This window comes from Uloborus diversus, chromosome 7 (genome assembly GCF_026930045.1).
Source record: "Uloborus diversus isolate 005 chromosome 7, Udiv.v.3.1, whole genome shotgun sequence".
NCBI classification, from domain to species: Eukaryota; Metazoa; Arthropoda; class Arachnida; order Araneae; family Uloboridae; genus Uloborus; species Uloborus diversus.
Genome location: NC_072737.1, coordinates 41,965,416 through 41,985,701, shown reverse-complemented (window position 1 = coordinate 41,985,701; position 20,286 = coordinate 41,965,416). Strand labels below are relative to the sequence as shown.

Sequence of the window (20,286 nt, the reverse complement as noted above, 5' to 3'; positions counted from 1 at the left end):
CTTTTTCTTAAGATTATCCAATTTCATTTTCTACATTTGATTTTTGAACAAAGATATACTGACTTAAAGATGTCAATTTCATTGTACTTTTTTTTTTGAAATACATGGTATTAATATGACAGTATTCTTCTCTTTTTGGAATTGTATTATGCAATGCAATGAGGGGGGGGGGGAGACTTGCTTTCCCTGTGCATAAAAGTGACATGTTATTTAGGTATTCTTCCAGAACTCAGTCATGTATGTAGCACAAATATCATTTAAAGCATCTTTAGCTCTTTAATCTGCATTAATTTTCTCATGAATATTCAATAATTAATTTTTCTTTTGATTTAAAAAAGAAAAAATTTTGTACTAATGATGAATGCTTATTCTTATTTTTATTTAGTATAAAGACAATTTATCACTTAAAATCAATTTAAATCAATTTAATATGTTTTATAGACCTGTGAGTCTAACTTTGGTGGTTTGCAAAATTTTTGAAACATTAATGAAAATTAAGATAGTAAATTTTCTAGAGACTAATAATCTATTGACTAGTTTTCAGTATGGTTTCAGGAAAGGTAAATCTTGTGCAACTAATTTATTACATTTCTATGACAAAGTTACCATGGCTTTGGACAATAAGAAGCCTGTAGATGTTGTTTACATTGATTTTCAAAAAGCTTTCGATAAGGTACCGCATGTTGCTCTACTTAGCAAATTAGTTGATATAGGAATAGGAGGGAAAACTTTCATTTGGGTAAAAAATTGGCTGACTGGAAGGAAACAAAGGGTAGTTGTAAAGGGAAATTATTCTAATTGGAGTGAGGTCTTAAGCGGGGTTCTTCAAGGATCAGTGTTAGGGCCTGTTTTGTTCATTGTCTTTATGAACGATATTCACAAAAATATTTCTGGGAACATGAATTGTTTTGCTGATGATGTCAAACTTATGGGGACTGTAGAAAATGAAGAACAAGCAAATCAGCTGCAAGAGGATCTAGATCATATTACGGAGTGGGCTGATAAATGGGGTATGGCTGTTAATGTTGGGAAATGTCAAGTGCTACATTTAGGGCATGGAAATAAGTGTACAAGTTATTATTTGCAAGGTTCAGTCATTAGTCAGGCAGACAAAGTTACTGATCTGGGGGTCTTAGTAAGTCAGGATTTAAAGTTTAGCCAACAGTGCATCATTGCTAGTAACAGAGCCAATAAGATACTTGGGTTTATCAATAGATCTATTTCAACAAATCTAAAGAAGCTCTTCTGCCCTTATATAGAAGTTTGGTAAGACCTCATTTGGAGTAAGCTGTTCAGTTTTGGTCTCCTTATCTTAAGATATTAATGTATTGGAAAGGGTTCAAAGGTGGGCTACAAGGCTAATAAATGGACTTTCCCACTTTGATTATGATTCCAGGCTTAGAAGGCTAAAAATGTACAGTCTTGAGCAAAGAAGAGACCGAGGGGACATGATTCAGTTGTTTAAATATATTAAAATGAAAGATGTTACGGGGCTGAAGTTTAGCACTGAAAACAGGACAAGGGGTCATTGTTTTAAGCTATTTAAATCTCAGGCTAACATGGATATTCGGAAAAATTATTATTTTAGCAGGGTAGTGGAACCTTGGAACAGCTTTTACCGGAAGAGGTGGTAAAGATCAAGGGAGTAGATAGTTTTAAGAGGGCCATTGATCTTCACTGGGGATTGTAAATTGACCAGGACCAGTCTAGCTGGGCCCAGAGCCTGTTGCTGGTCGTATTTGATCTTTAAAACTTTATGTTTTACATTCTACACACAAAAGAACAAATAAGTTAGTTCAGTTACAGTATTGGATAATATTTTATCACTAAATTTATGTTGTTTTCGTAACCAACGTCCCCGTGAGGCAGATTAATGTACCCTGCAATGTGGGGCACTTTGTTCCACTTTACAAGGTTCCGTTAAAAAATTAATATAGAAAAAATAATTGATTCGACATGTTAAAAAAAATACCGAGATTATGAAGGCTTACTGAAACTTATTGTAGAAAATTTTCCTGCTCATTACATTTTATGATGAGATAAAACATGAAAATTAAAAAAGCAGAATAACATGCTCAATCTCCCACCACAGCAAAATCCTTAACATAAATCATGTCAATCATAGATAGGCTTGCCAGATTTCTGAAATGTTCAACCGGGGGCCCCAGATTTTTTTGGGCATCTGTGATCAAACTTATCTTTTAAACTAGGATGTCAAATAAACCGGCCGGGACATCTGGATTTTGTCCGAAAACATCTGGTAAGCCTAGTCATGGGAGAACTGTTGAATATTTGATCTACTCTAGTATTTTTGAAAAACTTATATAATTTCTTATTTAGTTCAAAATTTTTAGCATTGAACATCTAGATTAACTTGAAAATCAATAGCACTACAAATTTTAGAATGAAATTTAAATGATTTAAATTTAAAAAAGTCTAAATGTAAATTCATTAATCCATTGAAAATAATTTTATTGATGAAAAATCTTTGAAATATACACAAGGTGAAAACAAAGATTAAAAGTGGAATTTTATTAACACCCTTCGTCAGTATTTTTACTCACAAAAACAAAACCTTTAATAAGAAATGTGCAGAAGAAGGTGGGAAGTAGAAAAAGATAAACTTACCCTTCCTTTGACAGGAAGCTGAATGACGCAGGTAAACAAGGCAATTCCACGCACATATTCCTGCGTAATTCATCTAAGTACATAGCAGTATTGTCTAAGCAAATTGTCCCCAATACCACTGATCTATTGTCAGGAGATCCAACATTCTTTCCGAAAGATCTCTCGTCAGTTAGTACAATCCCTATCACTTCCAAAGATTTCTTGCTCAAATTCATATTCCCAACTTCAGAATAAGTCCTCAGAGACAGGTTGTCATCGCGCGAAACGTTCGCTAAATGCATGCTCACTGTTGAGTAAATTTTCGAAGACAGATCGTTTGTTGGCACAGGGTTTTGGGATAATCCTGGTGCCATCGAATAGTCACTTTCAAAGATTCCAGCATGTGAAACGAGTAAAATTCTCCCATATATTTCGTGCATTTATTTTCACATGTTACGAATCTGTATTCTACAGAAATTCGAGTTTCTTTCACTTTCGAAAAGAATCGGAACTAAGAATTCGATACTTGTCACACTTCACAACAAAATGATAACAGTACTTTCCATCTCACTGGCTGGCATCTTTTTAAAGCTTCTGATCAAGACAAGGTGGTTTTCCGGGAAGCTGCCTCGTCATTATCTTCCTCCGAAAGAAGCGTGGAAAGAAGTAAAATAAACTACGGTTTCTGTCATCAACGTTGGCGTGGGTTGCCGTAAAAGTAATTTCGCCAGCTGGCGACTTTCCGTTGATTCTTTTTTACATAACTGTGCATCGTATTATTTGATTAGAATTAACGCTGTAAAAATGATTATGCTGAAAAACAAAATTTAGAATTTAACATCACGAAATGATAGTATACGAATTTGCGATTAAATGCATAATTTCAAGAAGTGTACCTGGTTTTATATATTTTTTTAAAAAGTTCTCTCAGCGAATAAATTAATGATTTTTTAAAAATGAAACAAATAAACAAATTACAGGTTAAGAAATGAGTTAGAATTACTTTAATAATTTGAGGGAATAAAATAATTGAATGAATTGAAAATAAATAACTGGAAACTAAATAAATAAATAAATAAATGAATGAATCTGAATGTAAATTAATGAGTAATAATAAAACTGAAAAAAAGTTAAATCAATGAAAGAAATAAACAAATAAATAAAATATAGTTTAATAAATGAGCCACAATAAATAATTTGCGTGAAAAAAATAAATGAATAAATTGAAAATAAATGACTGAAAACTAAAAAACTAATAAATAAAAAAAATTGCATGTAAATAAGTGAGCAATAATACATGAATGAATAAAATAAAATAAATAAATGAAAAAAAAAGCAAGTTAATGTGTGAATTAATAAAAAACGAATACAACAAAAATGAATCAATTTTTTTTTCTTCAAACGGGTGAAAAATACTATCAATATAATACATCTACCAGGGGTGCTCACTCCCCCCTAAGAGCAAAGGCGCACCCCCTAAATATCGCAAACAACCCCCCAAAAAAAGAGAAAATTACCCCTCAAAGCACCCCTCCCCCTAAAAATTTCAATGGCGCAGTCTGCGCCATGACCCTCACCCCCTAGGTTGGCACCCCTGCATCTACTGCCCACTTGGGGGATCAATTGACACCCTCAATCCCTTGACTTTCAAAGATCAATGTTTTTACAGCATAACGGGGCGTAGATTTAAAGAGGGCTGATATTTCTTTGATTTTTTTCTTCTGTTTTTTCAATTTAAAAGACCACGCGTTCATTTGGTGCGTCATGTCATGCCTGGACGCACTCAAGGACATAATACAAGCGGTGATGCCGGTTTCTGAAAATAATCCGTTGTTCAGTGGGGCAAGAGGAGTGCTGGTGCTCGGCAATGGGAGGGGTAGTGTCAGAAAAAGCGTTAAATTAAAAAGAAAGATGACTATCATGAAAATTTCATTCATGAGAAATACTTGATGAGGGTAAAATATGTTAATTAGTTTTTTCTTCTCTTTTCTTTTCTTTTTCTCCTATACGGTATGAATAAATGCAGGGGAGGGGGAGGGGGGGTTGTTGCATTGTAATCCACGTATTAAATGTTACTTTGAGAGAGAATCTTACGGAACACAAACATTGCAGTTCTAACAGGGAACCACACGAATTGTGTTACAATAAAAATAATTAATCATAGTTTAAAGTTTTTGGACGCATTTATTGTTTGCCCTCGTCTCCCTGCTGTCGAGTTGAAATTCACCGACATTTCAAGAACCGACGCTAAACTTAAAGGTAAATTGAAAGTACCACGCGACTCCACCGTCTGCGCGCGGCAGAACATCCATCTGCAAAGCTCGTGAAAGATATCTTTGATTGCTCAAGGAAACTAGCTAAATTTGACGACTTTTTTTTAAAATTTCGACAGACTTTAAAACCTCATATTTTGACAACGGGGAGACGAGGGCAAATAATTCACGCATCGAAAAACATGATTCTAAATGAAATGAGAGTTTATTAACGTTTTATTAAAGTAGTTTATTTTTATTTTGCATCCCATTTCTGACGTGGCTCAAAGTTACCTTAAATGCCAGGATAACTAAAAACTAAACTCAAATAGATCTAATAATTATTATTTCTGAATTTTATGAACACTAATTTTTATGTGTTTCTTCTGCTTTTACACCTAAAATTTCAATAAAACGAACTAAATACAGCGAAACCCCGATTTTACGTCCCCCGAATCTGCCTCGCATTTCACACCCCCCCCCCCCCCCGTCAGATCCCAGTTTTTCCGAAAACTAATGATGTTAATTTAACCCGGATGGAAAGTTATTTATGAATTTCCCGCATTTTACGTTTTTCCTGGGAAGCAAAAAAAAGACAGAAATAAATGTTTTAAAATAAGCAATATGTTTTCTCTTTAGCTGTTTTAAAGTTAAGCCAAGCCGTTGAAAGGTAATCTATGAAAACAGAAATGCTATTGCTTCCAGAGGCGGATACAGACTACCATTTTAGGGAGGGGGGGGGGTCAAGTGGTAGAATCAGACGGAATGAATGAACCTACGGTTTTGGGTACGAAACCTTTCTGAAACTGTTTGGGGTCAATAAAAAGCCCCAAATAGGCCAATAAGGCATGTAGTAAAGCATAAAGTTACTAACTGATTTCATAAGCATTGAAAGGAAGTAATATTTAAAATATTTACTTTTAAAAGTAATTAATGAATTGAAAAGATTACTGAAATCCTTTGCATCATATCCATAAACTGTTTGAACACAATGTGGACGAATAATATTGTTCACGATTTAGGGGGGGGGACGTCAAGACCCCCATTACCCTCCCCTTGTGTCCGCCGCTGCCACTGACTGACCATCCGTAGCCGACCTTATAGACTTTTCGTCTGCCAATGAAGATGAACAAGAACAACCGGAAGCACAGCCGTTCCTTCTATCAAAATTGCATTAAAGAGCTTGCAACTTGTCAAAGAATTTTCTTTCTCATAAAGACCAAGAAAAAACTTGCAAAGTATTTCAATATCGTGAAAGATGCCGCATTTAGTTTGAACTTAATGACTAAAAAAACAATCCACTTTTTGCGGACTGTTTTTAACCTAAACGGCCGGGATTCACAACTAAATGTGTTAAAATGATTTAAAATGGTGTACGCATTAATGCTCTTTTCGTAAAATATGGATGTTATACCTTTTCAAAGAATCAGCGTTGCTACCTTTAGCTTTTTTTTATTATTATTATTTGATTTTTGTTTTCTATATATTTCTCGTATTTTACGTTTTTTCAACCCAGTCTCGTGAGAGACGTAAAATCAGGGTTTCACACTGAAAAATGGGACCGTTTAGCAGAAACTGGCTAAAAGCTGCCCTGAAAGATTGTACTTGAGTTATCACACGTTGAGCAAAATGATTTACTATCTGTAACACCCTTCTCCCTCTGTAATGCAGTTCCAGGAAAATCCCCGTGTCATCCCTAGGAAAGCCGACATGTAGTGTTTACTCCCAAGATAAAACAATAACACACGTCACAGACATCCTTATCACACGTTGCACATTTAAAGAATCATTAATTTGTACACAGCAGCTGGGCACGCACTGGAATAGATTGACGCATGCATACGGTTAGAAATTTTCAAGGAGCTAGACATCGATTTTCACGAAAACACGTAAGCAAATAAGGGAGCATTCTCGCACTTTACTCTGCAGGTGACATTTACGAAATCTTTGATAGGTGAGACATTCTCTGTGAAACCTTTTATTGGTTCAGAAACACATTTATGTTGCTGAGTTGTGAATATAAGCATTTAAATTATCCCGAGCTTGAAACTAAGGAACAAATTATTCTTTCGTATAAACGGGATGCCCACCTAGCGACCCCTGCCCTAATGGCGCAGACTACGCCATTGAAATTTTTACAAGGGGGGGGGGATAGGGTTTCAAATTAATTGCTACATTCGAATAATTTTGTACTGATTATTGGTACTGGTAATTTTATGGTTTTTTGTTTGAACATTGTTTAGAGATTTTAGGGTGCTATGTTACACATTAGGAACATTTGCTTGCTAAGCATGCCCCCTTAAATCAGTACCAAATTAGTTTCAAAAATTAAACCACGTCCCATTTTGAAAGCATTCTACCACCAGCATACCAGAAAGATATGTTTTCTTTCTAAAGAATCTACGATTTATTAGATAATTTTATGGGATTACTGGGGAAAGAGCCATGGGCGTAGCCAGGATTCCAGTTTGGGAGGGCAAAGGCGAAACAAGATAGTGGTTTTTAGTTGCCCCCCCCCCCCCCTCCCAAGAACAGGAAATTGAGAAACTCAGAAATTGTTTAAAATTACAGTCCTTCGCTTCCCCTAACTAGCATTTCATGTTATTTTTGATAGGATGAGGACAGAAAAAGCGGTTATGTGACTCTTCCACAGATTTTTTTTTTTCGAAATTGAAGTTCTAAATTTGAAATTTTAGATTATCTTTGGTGACATTTGGACAGAATGTGAAAGTCAGAAGTTATTTTCAACTGCCTCCCTCTGGCTACGCCCATAGGAAGAACCCTTACAAAATAGGGTGTGGGTGTGGGTTAAGAATGTGCGAACTTCAAAACTAATTTGGTATTGATTAAAGAAAGGGTAAGGAGGGAATAATTGGTTGTAAATGTATGTTGGTTGCGAGCATAACACTGAAATCTCGGGCAAGAATTTAAATAAAATCATCACATCACCAATTTCAAAATTTAGTACAAATGTAGCAACTAATTTAAGACAAAATTTTAGACCTAAATTAGTCACCAATTTGGGCTGGACGGGTTAACACTTAATGAGCTAAATTGTAATTTACTAAATTTGAAAATTATATACTCCAAGCAGTGTTATTTCGACATTGGAACAATTTTCTTCTGTGAAAAAAGAGAAAAAGACAAATGGGTTTCAATCTCTTTAACAGTAAATAATGATTTATATTTGTGTCTTGAATTCTTAACATTGTAAGAGGCTTCGGCGTTTCTTTCATCTCAGAATTTTTAAATTTAAATTTTTTTTTTTCTGTAAACGGAAAGGGGATTACATAAATTACACGAAAATGTTAAAGGCAAGAAATGTTAAAACGAAAGGGCACTGCACACAGCATTCTAGCTTTCTCTAGTTTTACTATATTTGGTTCTCCACGAAAATGGCAGAATTTTCCAACCTCGGTTATGCATTTCGCATAACATTAAACACACTGAAATCATCCAAACATCCTCAGTTTCAGAGGACACAGCAAAAATGTACTCATCAATTATTTTCGTGAATCAGATACTAAGTGTGCATTGAAAAACAGTCCAGATGACTCATTTGCAACGAAGAACTATCATATAATGGGTTGTTTGCAGAAGAAGAAGAAAAAAAGGGTGGAACTGGGAAGTTTTGATGTCTGGTACATTGTTCTAACTTCTCGATTCCTATCATTACACACCATTTGCGGTGGTGCGGATGAGGGCTCCAAAGAGCAGACGATCATTTGATCGGCGTCTGAAAGGGAAGATGTCCTAGAGCTTTCTTTGCAAAGCGGAACTTAAGCAGGCAGAGTTTACTTGACATTAAGCTGATGAATGGAGTCATAAGCGACTAATTGCAAAACATGAGTCAACAATGTGCTAAGCTTCCATTGTTTGACTGTACATGAAATTTCAATAAATGGACAGACTCAGAACTCAATAGCAAGGAGCTTCCTATGCATGACTCAGCAATGAGTCTTAACCCTTTAAGAACCAAAAGCTTTGCGGTAAAAGCTGGAAATTTCATTGAGAATGAAACTTCTAAATGAGGCAGTGAGAAGCAAAGGGATGAAGTGCCAAACATAAAAATTTGAAGATAACCAGTACAAACGGAAGGTGAATCTCTCCTCTCTTTTGGTGCAAGAGATTGCAATAGTATCCCCGTACAGCATGATTTAGAAAAACTTTTCAATGAAAGCCTACCAAGGAACGGAACTTTAAACGCATTTTACTCAAAACTTGAAAGCATCCACATACATCACTTTGCTTCTCACTGCCTCAAATGTCGACGTAAATAACATGTAGTTGAAGTTTTGTGAAATTAGTTTAGCAGATTTTATGTAAATGGACGAGACGTATCGCACCCCGGCAAGGAAAGTGACACTACTCAAAATTTGGGGAAAACGTAATAGTTATTGATTGAAAATCTACATTTAATGCTCTTTCTTGCCACAAAACTCGCACTAAGATAGTTTACATAACTGGTGAGTGAGTGGTTGCGTAAAAACGAAATAATCAACAATGATATGCCATTAAACTTTCATAATTTAGAAGAAATAATTTCGAATTTAAAGTATGCATTAATAATTTAGACAGCAAAAATTAACCACTAAACATCCCATCATAATTTTTTTGCGCGTATTGTGATATTAAAGACTAGATCGCTTAAAACTACTAGTGCGTAAAACCTCGATGTTCTCCAATGTTGCCTTTTTGAGTTGTGTCACTTTCTTTGCGGGATTGCGATATAGGTTTATATGGTCCGTAAAAGATGCAAAGCTACAATTATTTTCTAAAACTTTATTAAATTATTATTCAACCCATAAATATTTGGATAATTAAGGACATTTAATACATTTAATCTTCAATTAAAACGCAATTTTGAATAAAAGTAGAAGCGTGACACTGAATGCAGATGTTTTTCATTGCTCAAAAAAAAAAAAAAAAAAAAAAAAAAAAAAAAAAAAAAAAAAAAAAAAAAAATTAATTAATTTATTTATTTATTCTGAAAGCTCAGTAACACGGAGAAAATATTAAATTATTCATATCGATACTTTTAAATTAAATTTTGAACTTATCTGACGCATAGGTCCCAAGCTTCTTAAAGAGTTGAAGCTAGCAGTTAATAAAAAACTTTTACAGTTTTACGAAAGAGTTTTTAGCGTGTAATTTTATTCAAGGAACATATTATTATTTTTATTATTGTTGTTGTTGTTTTATTCATTTATATATTTTTATTAAACTACTTTTATTTATTTATTAATTTATTGATATTTTTTCTGCAGAAAGTTTATTTGATGTTTATCGGTCAGAATATCATCTAAGAGCTTTCTATTAATAATTTTATAGAGTCCTTTATCCTGTGAGCGCAACAAGAAGTCATTTGCTGATAAAGATTACTGTAAAACCTCTTTAACAACATTTATCATTTGCATTAAATAGAAATGTAAAGCGTGTTTTGGTACGTAATTCCATATTAAGGCAATTTCTGGTATACAATTCCATATTAGGATTTAACATTATCCATACGGAATCTACCAATGAAATTATCATTTTATCAAATAAAATTCTATGCACATGTAAGTACCGTAATGCATTTTCGATATAACCTTAAAAACTCCATGAAGAGGTGAAGAGATAAATGCTTTCAATTGTTTTTTTACATCTATTGTCGCTATCAAGATATGCATAAATGGGCAGTGAATGATTCATTGCAGAATGTGTGTGTGACCAGAATAATTGCGCCTGACAATACTTTTTGTTTTGTTTGATCGGAGGTAATCATAAGACATGCGATAGCATTTTCATTTCAAAGTTTTTTGGTTTCATTTTTAAATTTTACGCATACACGAAAAGGTAGGGGTACCCACCTGAGGGGGAGGAGGGGTCATAGCGCAGACTGCAAAAAATTTTAGTGGGGGGGGGGGGGTACGAGTATTTTTCTTTTTTTTTTTTTTGGAGGAGGGATCAGTCTTAAGGGGAGGGGTACGGGGAGATATACCGTATCTCACGGTGAGCAAGACCCACACATTAAGGGGTAAACACCCAGCTGAGCGGTAGCTCAGTATGGTGACCTTCCCCGGCGCAATAAGCACCAAGCCCGTCCGTAGCACAGACGACTATCGACCGCCGCACTCAGTCCTGCGGGGGGCCCGCTACGCGGACCCCCGTGAGATGGAACCTAAGGCCTACGGCTAAGAGGTGGGGTGTGTGCGGAGAAAAGTCGTAAGGGGAGGGGCTCTTCGTAGAATTAGAGGGGTGCACTTTTGCTCTTGGGAGGGATGGACACCCGTGCCCTGCGAAAAGGAATGTAATTAATGGGGGGGGGGGGGAGATAAATCTCACGAAATAGTTGATTTTTAAAAAAAAATAATGCAAACGGAATATAAATTGGTTCAAAACCACCTTTTCTCTCGATGAGTCAGTCTCCCTAAACCTCAAGACAAGCGCCCAAATATTTTCCCCGGCTACAGCACTGGCTACAACGTAAATATCTTTGGTAATAGCTTTAACTCCCTTTTACATTTTACTGTGTGTTATTTGACGTTTTATAACAAAATTACGGCTGTAACGAACTTTTTATTTGGTCCTTAGACTTCGTCTTTTTGAACCTTTGACTTCGCTATAAACGGGAACGACTGTATTAACATTTATTTATCTTACTTTGCATGCTTCTTTGTAAACAAAATTTTTATAAAATTCTGATTGCGGTACTTTCCTGTTTGCGAGGAACTTTTTATTTTTTTATTTTTACTATTCAATATTTTTGTCTAATTGGTTCTTGTTTAAAAAACATATTATATTATACTATGTATGTGATTTGCATATATTATTAATTGGCATTTAATTACCAAGTTTTTAATGGAAACTGCTTACAGTATTTCAATGTTCAATGGCCTAAATAGGATGGCAAAGAATTCAAAATACGAAATGCTCGCTATTGCTCTGGCCGGAATGTTGATGAAAAACTCAATATTTAAAAACTCAGGGGGGAGGGGGGGAGCATATACAGTTAAAGTTGAAACTAAATAATAATTTCAAAGAGAGAGAGAGAGAATTCAATGGAACTTGAACTTGCATTTTGCTGCGAAATTGAAGAAAAAAGAATTAAAAGAAGAAGCAAAATTCAAAGAGCTTGCACTTTATTATGAAATTGAACTTTCTTTTACATCACCCACCATCATTATTGGGATGCCGTAAAAAACTAAGTAACTTGGTAAAGGGGGAAATAGGTCCAAGTTCAAGAACTCGGAGTATTTCCCCTCCCCACTCACTGACACTTTCACCGGCGTTTCTGAATGAAGGCGTGGTATTTCAGAAATGCAGAAGACCATTATCAGGTTTTTCCCGCCGAACAGCCTTTGAAGTTCCGGAACGGAGGTTCGAAAGTAGGGCTGATCACTTTCGTTTTCCAAGAACCGCGAGGGGTGTTTTGAGAGGCCTTCTTTTACAGATAAGGCAGATAATAGAAGGGCGAGTTGATGCATGAATAACAACTGACCAGACCGCCTTTTGAAGAATTAGGTCAATGAATTCCATGGTTGACATTCTTAAGTTATGATCATGGTTTATTTTTTCATTGGGCTTTCATTTTATTGTGTAATTAGGGACGTTTTCTTCAGCCGTTTCCTCACGTAATTTGAGTTTCAGCTGCATCAGACGCTGACCGCTCCAGTTCCTAGTGAAATTTTTCAAAAAAAGCAAAGATAAAGTTTCTGAATTAAAGAAGAACAGCTTGTAGCGCTGGCAAGAGTGGGGGGGGGGGGGGGCGCACCACAGTTTGTTTATCAAAAAAAATCTCATGTTTAAAAGAAACGGTACATTTTTAGACCGTGAGTCGATTTTTCGTCATTAGCAGGCATGATAAGGTTTAAGTGAGGGAAGTAAAACATGGAATTTGATAATTTACCCCAAAATTTGATTTTTTTATAATGCAATGAAGGAGATCTCGCATATCGACAGAAAAACAGGCCAGAGAAATAATATACTACTAATAAGATTATTTTGTATGAAAAATAAACTAATTTCTTTTGAAAACATTACACTGCATTCGGGAGCCGGACGGAAGGTCCAAAACCAGTGGCGCACACAAGAATTTTGCAAGGGGAGGGTTCAAGGTCGAAAGCCTCATTCTTATATCACACCCCATTACACCATCAAACATACTGACTTGATTTTATCGATTATGTGAACGAAAAGCATATGACGATAAACTATTGAATAAATAATTAGCGTTTTGTAATGAAATATGCTAAAATAAATAAACAGAAAGAAAGATAATTTACGCTTTGACTTTTCTCATAATTAAAAAATTGATCCAAGTTCATAGAATCTTATTTTAATCTATAATTACGAAACTAAAAACGTGGTTATTACTGTGTATTTATTTATAATCATCCCCCTGCTTCTTGTAGGCAATTCGTTATTGGAGAAGTGCACATAATATTTTTAAAAACCTTTTAACATGAGGATTTTTTTTTTCACTTATTAGAACTGAAATTATTGTTACCTTTGTTTGAAATTATTCCACGTACAAGATGCATAGAAGCGTAATAAATGGGGGGGGGGGGCAAGACCTATGGAAGGGCTAAGGACCTTCTGGACCCCTACCTTGTGTGCGCCACTGTCCAAAACGAAAACGTCCACGCCCAAAAGGTCCAACGGACAGAAGATCCGAGGGACAGAACGTACGGCGGACATAACGGCCGACAGCCAAAAGGTCCACGGACAGAAAGTTCACGTTTTTGAACAGCTAGGACACTGCATTCACACTGTCCTGCTTATATTTTTGTTCAATATTACTTTTAGTTGAAAATTAAATGTAGGTGATGCGATTAACTATCCAAATATTTCTCAGCTGAAAAACAAACTAATCAAATTTTGGAAAATAATTGTAGCATTGAATCTCTTGCCATCTATAGACACTTATGTCCCACCAATTTACACAAAATCTACCGAGCCAATTTTCAAAATATTTGGCACACATAAGAAATAGAGAAATACCTTTTTGTAGAAAAGTAAAAGAAAAGATTTCTACTTTAAATTGTACAAATTTGCAGAGAACTGCATACACGAGTTTCGAGGTTGCAAGAAACTCCTTTTTAAATGCGAAAAAGGTGAACTTATGGAGAAAAAGACATTTAACATTTTATTTCATATGGCATACACTGGAGCAGATACAGCCTATCATTTTATGAAGGGGGGTTCATGCTCAGGAATGATCCCCACCCCTCCTCTCCTTCCTCACCAACGAACTTACGGTTTTGGGTACGAAAAATTTCCGAAGCTGCTAGGGTGTCAAAGAAAAAAAAAGCACCAAATTGGCCAGGAATAAATTCACTTAGTAGAGTATAAACGTAACTAATTGATTTTATAAGCAATGAAAACAAGTAGTATTTCAAATATTTACTTTCAAAAGTAGTTAATGAATTGAAAAGATTACTGAAATCGTTTACATTTTATTCATAAACTGTTTGAACACAATGTGGACGGTTAATATTGTCGACGGCTAAGGGGGTGAGGGGGGGGGGGTCATGGTCCCTATGAACCTTTCTCTTGTATACGCTCCTGAGCATACATGTTATTTTTTTCGCCATTTAATAGTTTTTAACATTGCCTCAACGCTAATGATTTTAAAATGGTTAATAACGATCTTTAATGGTGTAAACATAAGATAAATTAAAATCATTAAATGAAAGGAAAAAAAATGACCAAACGTTACTTTGTCCTCGCAAATACATTTGTCTTTTTTCTTTTACTTCTTTAATGCATAACGGCAAAAAGTATTTAATAACTTTATAACTTTCACACACACACACACACATCCAAATTTCGGGGCACAAAAATGAGTCAGAAATTTTAAGAAAGCAACACAATACCTTATGTGAACAATTTATGCGTGGAATGTTCACTAAATAATATCATGCCGATGTCTTGCGGTTGAAATGCTAGTGATGGCATGCGCTTCGAATATTGCACCAAGTAAATATATTCTTATGTGACACGGGATAAGCGTTTTATGTCTTCATATTTACACAGATGGTGCTCAAGCTATGATGGAACGAAAAGGGAATAAAAATTCATACGGATCTGTAAGTAACTTCAAGAGTCATCGAGCTTCTATATTTTGTCTCGGAAATAAGCACTAACCATTTTTTTTTTCAGGAATTCAAAAAGCATGTTTAGTTACTTTATAGCCAGTACTGTAATTGCAAAAAAAAAAAAAAAAAAAAAAAAAAAAAAAAAAAACACCCGCAAATGTGGAGGAACTTACCTTAGGGTTTGGAGGGACTAACCAAAAGTAAAGGGGGGTTCGAACCGAATTTACATTACAGTTGCATTATTTTTACAATAAAACACCAGATATCTCAGGGAATGGCAACCTCCTGCGTTCCCCCCAACTACCGCACTGACTGGAGCAATGGGTGAGTAGCACCGAAGATCCTAAATACCCTCTTTTCTGCAGAAGAGTTGCAAGAGCATTAAAGTAAATAACTAAAATTAATAAATAACCGCAAAAAGATTTAAAAAAAAAAACACTCATGTGAAAAAACGTTTCAAAGAATGAATGACCGCAATGTAACGGATCCTGATCCAGTAACTAATATCTCCCAATCATAAAGACAATAGAGTTGAACGAATTGAGACAAACGTTAGGCACTGAGTGAAGTGAAAGCAATAAGCAATTTAAACTGCACAAAGAGGTGTGGGGTATTTTATTTTCTTATACTTCTTCCATGCTCAGGACTGACAGGGGGCTTACAACTTTTCGCAATGTGAGTACATTAAAACTTTACTCCAAAATCAAACTCATATATTAAAAATCAACAACTTTCATCCACGATATCTCCTTTTAGCGTTAAGTTCACGAAAAGCTCATGAAGTACGAACACCAAAATCAAATGCATACAGTAAATCAGGATAACTTTCATCCACGGTTTTTCCTCCCAGCCTAAAATCGACGAAATGCTCACGAAGTATGAACAGTAAAATCGAATACAAAAAGTAAATCAGGATAACTTTCATCCAAAATTTCTTCTTTTCCGTAAAATTGACGAAAAGCTCATGACGTATTGTATCCACCAACAATTATGAAATAGTATTTATATAAAAAACATTAAAAATGAATTAACTACCTACTCCGAAGTTATCATTTGTTTTATTATTACCCAAGTCAATTTATTATTATCAAAACCAATAAAATTAGAAATTAAATTTTTGCTGTAAAGTTCGGAAAACTGCAAATTCATTCTATTGATATACAAAAAGGAGGGGCAAGGCCCGACTAACTAAAAGTGAGGCCCAAGGCCCACAATAATTTGGAGCCCCCCCCCTGCAGGCTATTATTTTAAAAATGTGTGTATCTTTTGTATAGTTGTAATGCTATGTATAATTCTTTAAGTAATTTGGGACCCCTTGGAAGAGGGGACCCCAGGCCCAGGTCTAGTAGGCCTGTGCGGTAATCAGGCCCTGAGGAGGGGGGAAAAATGTAAAAATTCAAAGCAGAATTTCATTATTAATGTTTTAAGGAACAACATAAAAAGTATGTTCTAACTCCAATTTTATTTTCTTTGCTTGCGTATTTGAATTAAAAAATTTTATGCAGATCATTTATGCCGTAATTTAGCTTTATATGTTATTTTTTCAACATATGTGCGCTTACCCCTAATTAGGACTTTATTTGCATGGGAGCTCACAGGAATTGAACTTATGCACTTACCAATTGTGTGAGAAAATCAGGCTATTTAAGGAGGAAAATAAGTTAGGGAGGACTTTAAAGGTCTCCGGCATTTATTTTGTTATACATTAATTCCTGCTTATAAACTTAACTGACATCACTGTCCTTGAATTCAGTTTCGATGTTATTTTTTCCTCAAAAGTGCTTGCTTATCATCATCATGATCATCATCATAATTATTATTATTTTCATTTAGTCTGAAAACATTTTCCCAACAATATTTCTTCAGGTGTGATATGCAAAAGTGCAGAACTGCACAAATCTTATGTTTCAATATCAAAATCTTATCAAAGAAATGCTTCAGAAATTTAATATTGAAAACAAAAATTTTCGTTTTAGAATTATAAAACCGTTGAGGATCTTCTTTTTGCCGAGGAGATTAAGCGATCCCAAAGAATATTTGCAACGCAGTTTATCACTGATATGATTTTTAACCCGATCGGAAAACTCATAGATAATACCTGATAACAATGGATAAAAGGTTTACAATTCTTCAACAAGGGCAGTAAAAGTGACAAGGTAGGTAGAAAGCAAACAACGTCTGCGAGCAGATAAAGCACAGGCACATAATTTTCTTATGTAAAACTCAAGCTTTTATTTTCATTCAAAATAGTTCATCCGTTAAATTTGATCTAGCTGCGTCGCCCGGTTTGCACGGTCCACTTCGAAAATAAAAGTTATGTCAGGTGACGCGTGTTCAACAATCAGGCTTTGAACAAAAAAAGAAAAAAAAATTGGTATAATTTTTCGGCAGATTGCGGAAAAATATCCAAAAAGGAAACATTTTAAATTTTCCGATTACAGGAAAAGCCTTTAAAACAAAAACCAGAATTTCATTTCTTTATATTCGAGAAAAAAATGGCAACACACGTTTCTTTTCAATGATTTTCTTCGCACTATAAATTTTAATCAAAGCATTGTTGCGGAAAGTTGAGATGAAGCACTGAATAATAATTTGAGTGGAGGAAAGACTTTGAAAAATAGGGATTTTTATGTCGAAATCTAAGTGTCATAATTAATAGTTTTTAATTGATATCTCGCTAATTATTATCGGAGGATTATGTTAAATAGCCATACATAAAGACGGGAAGGTTACGAGTCTATCGATACCTGGTGCGAGGGTCAGTTCACTGTCGTTCGGGAGAAGTAACTTAAACATAGATACATACATACATAGGTACATACACTCAGTTTTTAATTATATAAGATTGTTTTAAATTATATAAGATTGTTTTAAAGCATGATTTGGAAAACTTTTTTTGTATATATATTTCAAATTATGCTGAGGTTTATGTATTCCGATTTCACATACATATCCAGGTCTTGATTAATTTATATTGGAGCTTAGTGGCTTAGCGGGGGGTAGGGGAGGGGGGGGGGTTGGAGACAAAATTATGAATGCCTCCTTTATGAAGATTTGAAACTACATGTAATTCATAAAGTATGCAAGCTGGAAATTTACTATGTGTAAACTGTTTTTTCAGTGAAACGCCTTTAAGTTGAAAAAAAAAAAAAAAATCTCGCTACGTCCTGGTGACGTACAGAATTAAGGATTAATCCCCCTCCCCCCTCGAGCAACTGTAATAAAGACGAAATAAAATAATCAAAGAAATTTTCCAGTTTATATTATAGACAAGTAACTTATGTAGGGGAATGTGGGGCAAAGTGAAATTGTTGAAATATTGACAGGGACTGATTTACAGCCGGGCATTCGGAGCCCGGGCCCGGGGAACTAAAGGAAAGGAAGCACCAAATTTCTGTCATAAAAATTTTTTTTTTTTCAAAATATTTCACATCACTAACTGAGTTTATCACAATTACGCGTGATCAGCTTGAAATATATGAAGAAGAAGCAAAGTGCTTTGGTAGGACATGCAGATTATAGTGTAAAAAGACAGAAAAAAAACTCCAAACCAGTTTTATGATGAACAATGTGAAGAAGTCATATTAGACTCTAAGCAAAGTTTCAAGATTTCCTGTTTTTATGTAATCTGTGATAATTTGATTATAAAATAAAATTCAGAATGTCAGTCTATGATGGCGTATTAAAGAAATTTTCTTGCTTGTTTGAATGCGACAAGCAAAATATTCGAGAAAGTGCAAAGGATCTTCAAAAATCTTACTCCTGTGATTTGGAGGAATCTTTTCCTGACGAATTTATTCATATTAATTCAATCCTCGAAAAACAGAAGAAATTAAGTGTTCTTTGCATACTCTCATTTCTGATAGTAAATTATCTTCATTAACTCTATTATCAATAGAAGGAAGTTTAACCGCAAAACTTGATTATGAGGACATCAAGGGCGCCCATTTGCAAAATTTTAAGGGAGGGGGGGGGGGGCTCAGGCATTTCCCCCATGGTTTATCAGGATATTTTTCCCATAGAAACCGACTTCAGTACAGATTAGAGTTATTAAAATTTGACATTTTTTAATAACTTATTCATTAATTGCTGGAGAAGAAATGTTTTTACATTTTTTCAAAGAAAAAAGTACTAAAAGCAAGGAAGTTCTAATTTCAAAGGGGGGGGGCTTTAGCCCTCCCTTGGCCCCCCATATGGGCGCCCTTGGAGTTCATTATAGATAAATTTACTATAAGAAAACAAAGGAGAAAATATATAAAGAATCATTGATGCGCAGAAAGCACATTATGATTTACCTTTACCATTTGTATCAGTTTTTCCACCTGCGACTGTAAAAAATGTTTTAACATGAAAACCATGAACTTATTTTAGATTTATATTAAATGATTTCTTTGCAAAACGTCTTAATTATTAACTTTTTTCGTATGCAATCGATATTTTAAAGTTTCCTTTGTATCAAAATAATATCCAAAACTTACCTTTATATTTTGTGTGTGTGTGGGGGGGGGGGGGGCACCATATTTGCCAGTGTCCCGGGGTACCCAGGTGTGTAAATCGGTCCCTGACCCAGTTTTTAGCACCACCTGTCCAGTAATATTCCAACTATGTAGGCTACTTCAGTTAGGAAAAGGTTATCTTTGAAGGTCAAGTCAAATGATGATACAAGCAGTTTTCAAAAAATTGATTCTCATATTGCAATATTTTGTTGTAAGTCAAGCATTATTTTCGTTATCATAAAATGATTAAGTTTTAAATCTTAACATTTTAAATATTAATTGATACCTACTAATATTCAGTGCAGTTTTTATTTAATTTATATTTAGCTTATTTTGAATTTAAAAGTTTTACACAATTAGTCAAGTGCAATTGAGACAAAATGAAATAGTTCTTTTTTTTACTTATTCACTTATTAATTAAATTACTAATGTATTCATTTCCTAATTAATTCCTTTACAGTATTTCATTTAAAATTCATTTATTTATTCCCATACAATAATCAATTAATTTTCTATTTTATTTGTTTGTTGTTTTACTATATATATTGATTTATTCATTCATTATTTTAGTTTCGCATTCATTTAATCAAAAATGTTTTTAACAATCAAATAAAAAATATATCCTTAAAAATTTTTTTTTTTTCACTTAGCCCCTTAAGAAAAAGAAATGAAAAATTTCCACCTTTTTTTTTTGAAAGTACAAAATGAACTGTTAATGCAAGTTTCATTATGCAATACATTTTTATTTTTCTTCATGTACTTTAATTTTCAAACCAAATTTCCAATTTATTCATTTTGAAAAAGGTAAGCAGTCTTTGTCTTAACTATTTCACTTCGCCCCCCGAATCC

General features: G+C 34.5%; 1 protein-coding gene across 1 annotated transcript in view; it reads right to left on the bottom strand.

The window, feature by feature from the left end:
• LOC129225728 (uncharacterized) overlaps nucleotides 1-3,239 on the bottom strand; it is a 29,281-nt gene extending 26,042 nt beyond the window's left edge. Inside the window, exon 1 of the mRNA XM_054860222.1 lies at nucleotides 2,629-3,239. Within this exon, the coding sequence (XP_054716197.1) occupies nucleotides 2,629-3,047 (419 nt within the window). The 5' untranslated portion in view covers nucleotides 3,048-3,239. The remainder of the gene's footprint in view (nucleotides 1-2,628) is intronic.
• Nucleotides 3,240-20,286: the final 17,047 nt, after the last annotated feature.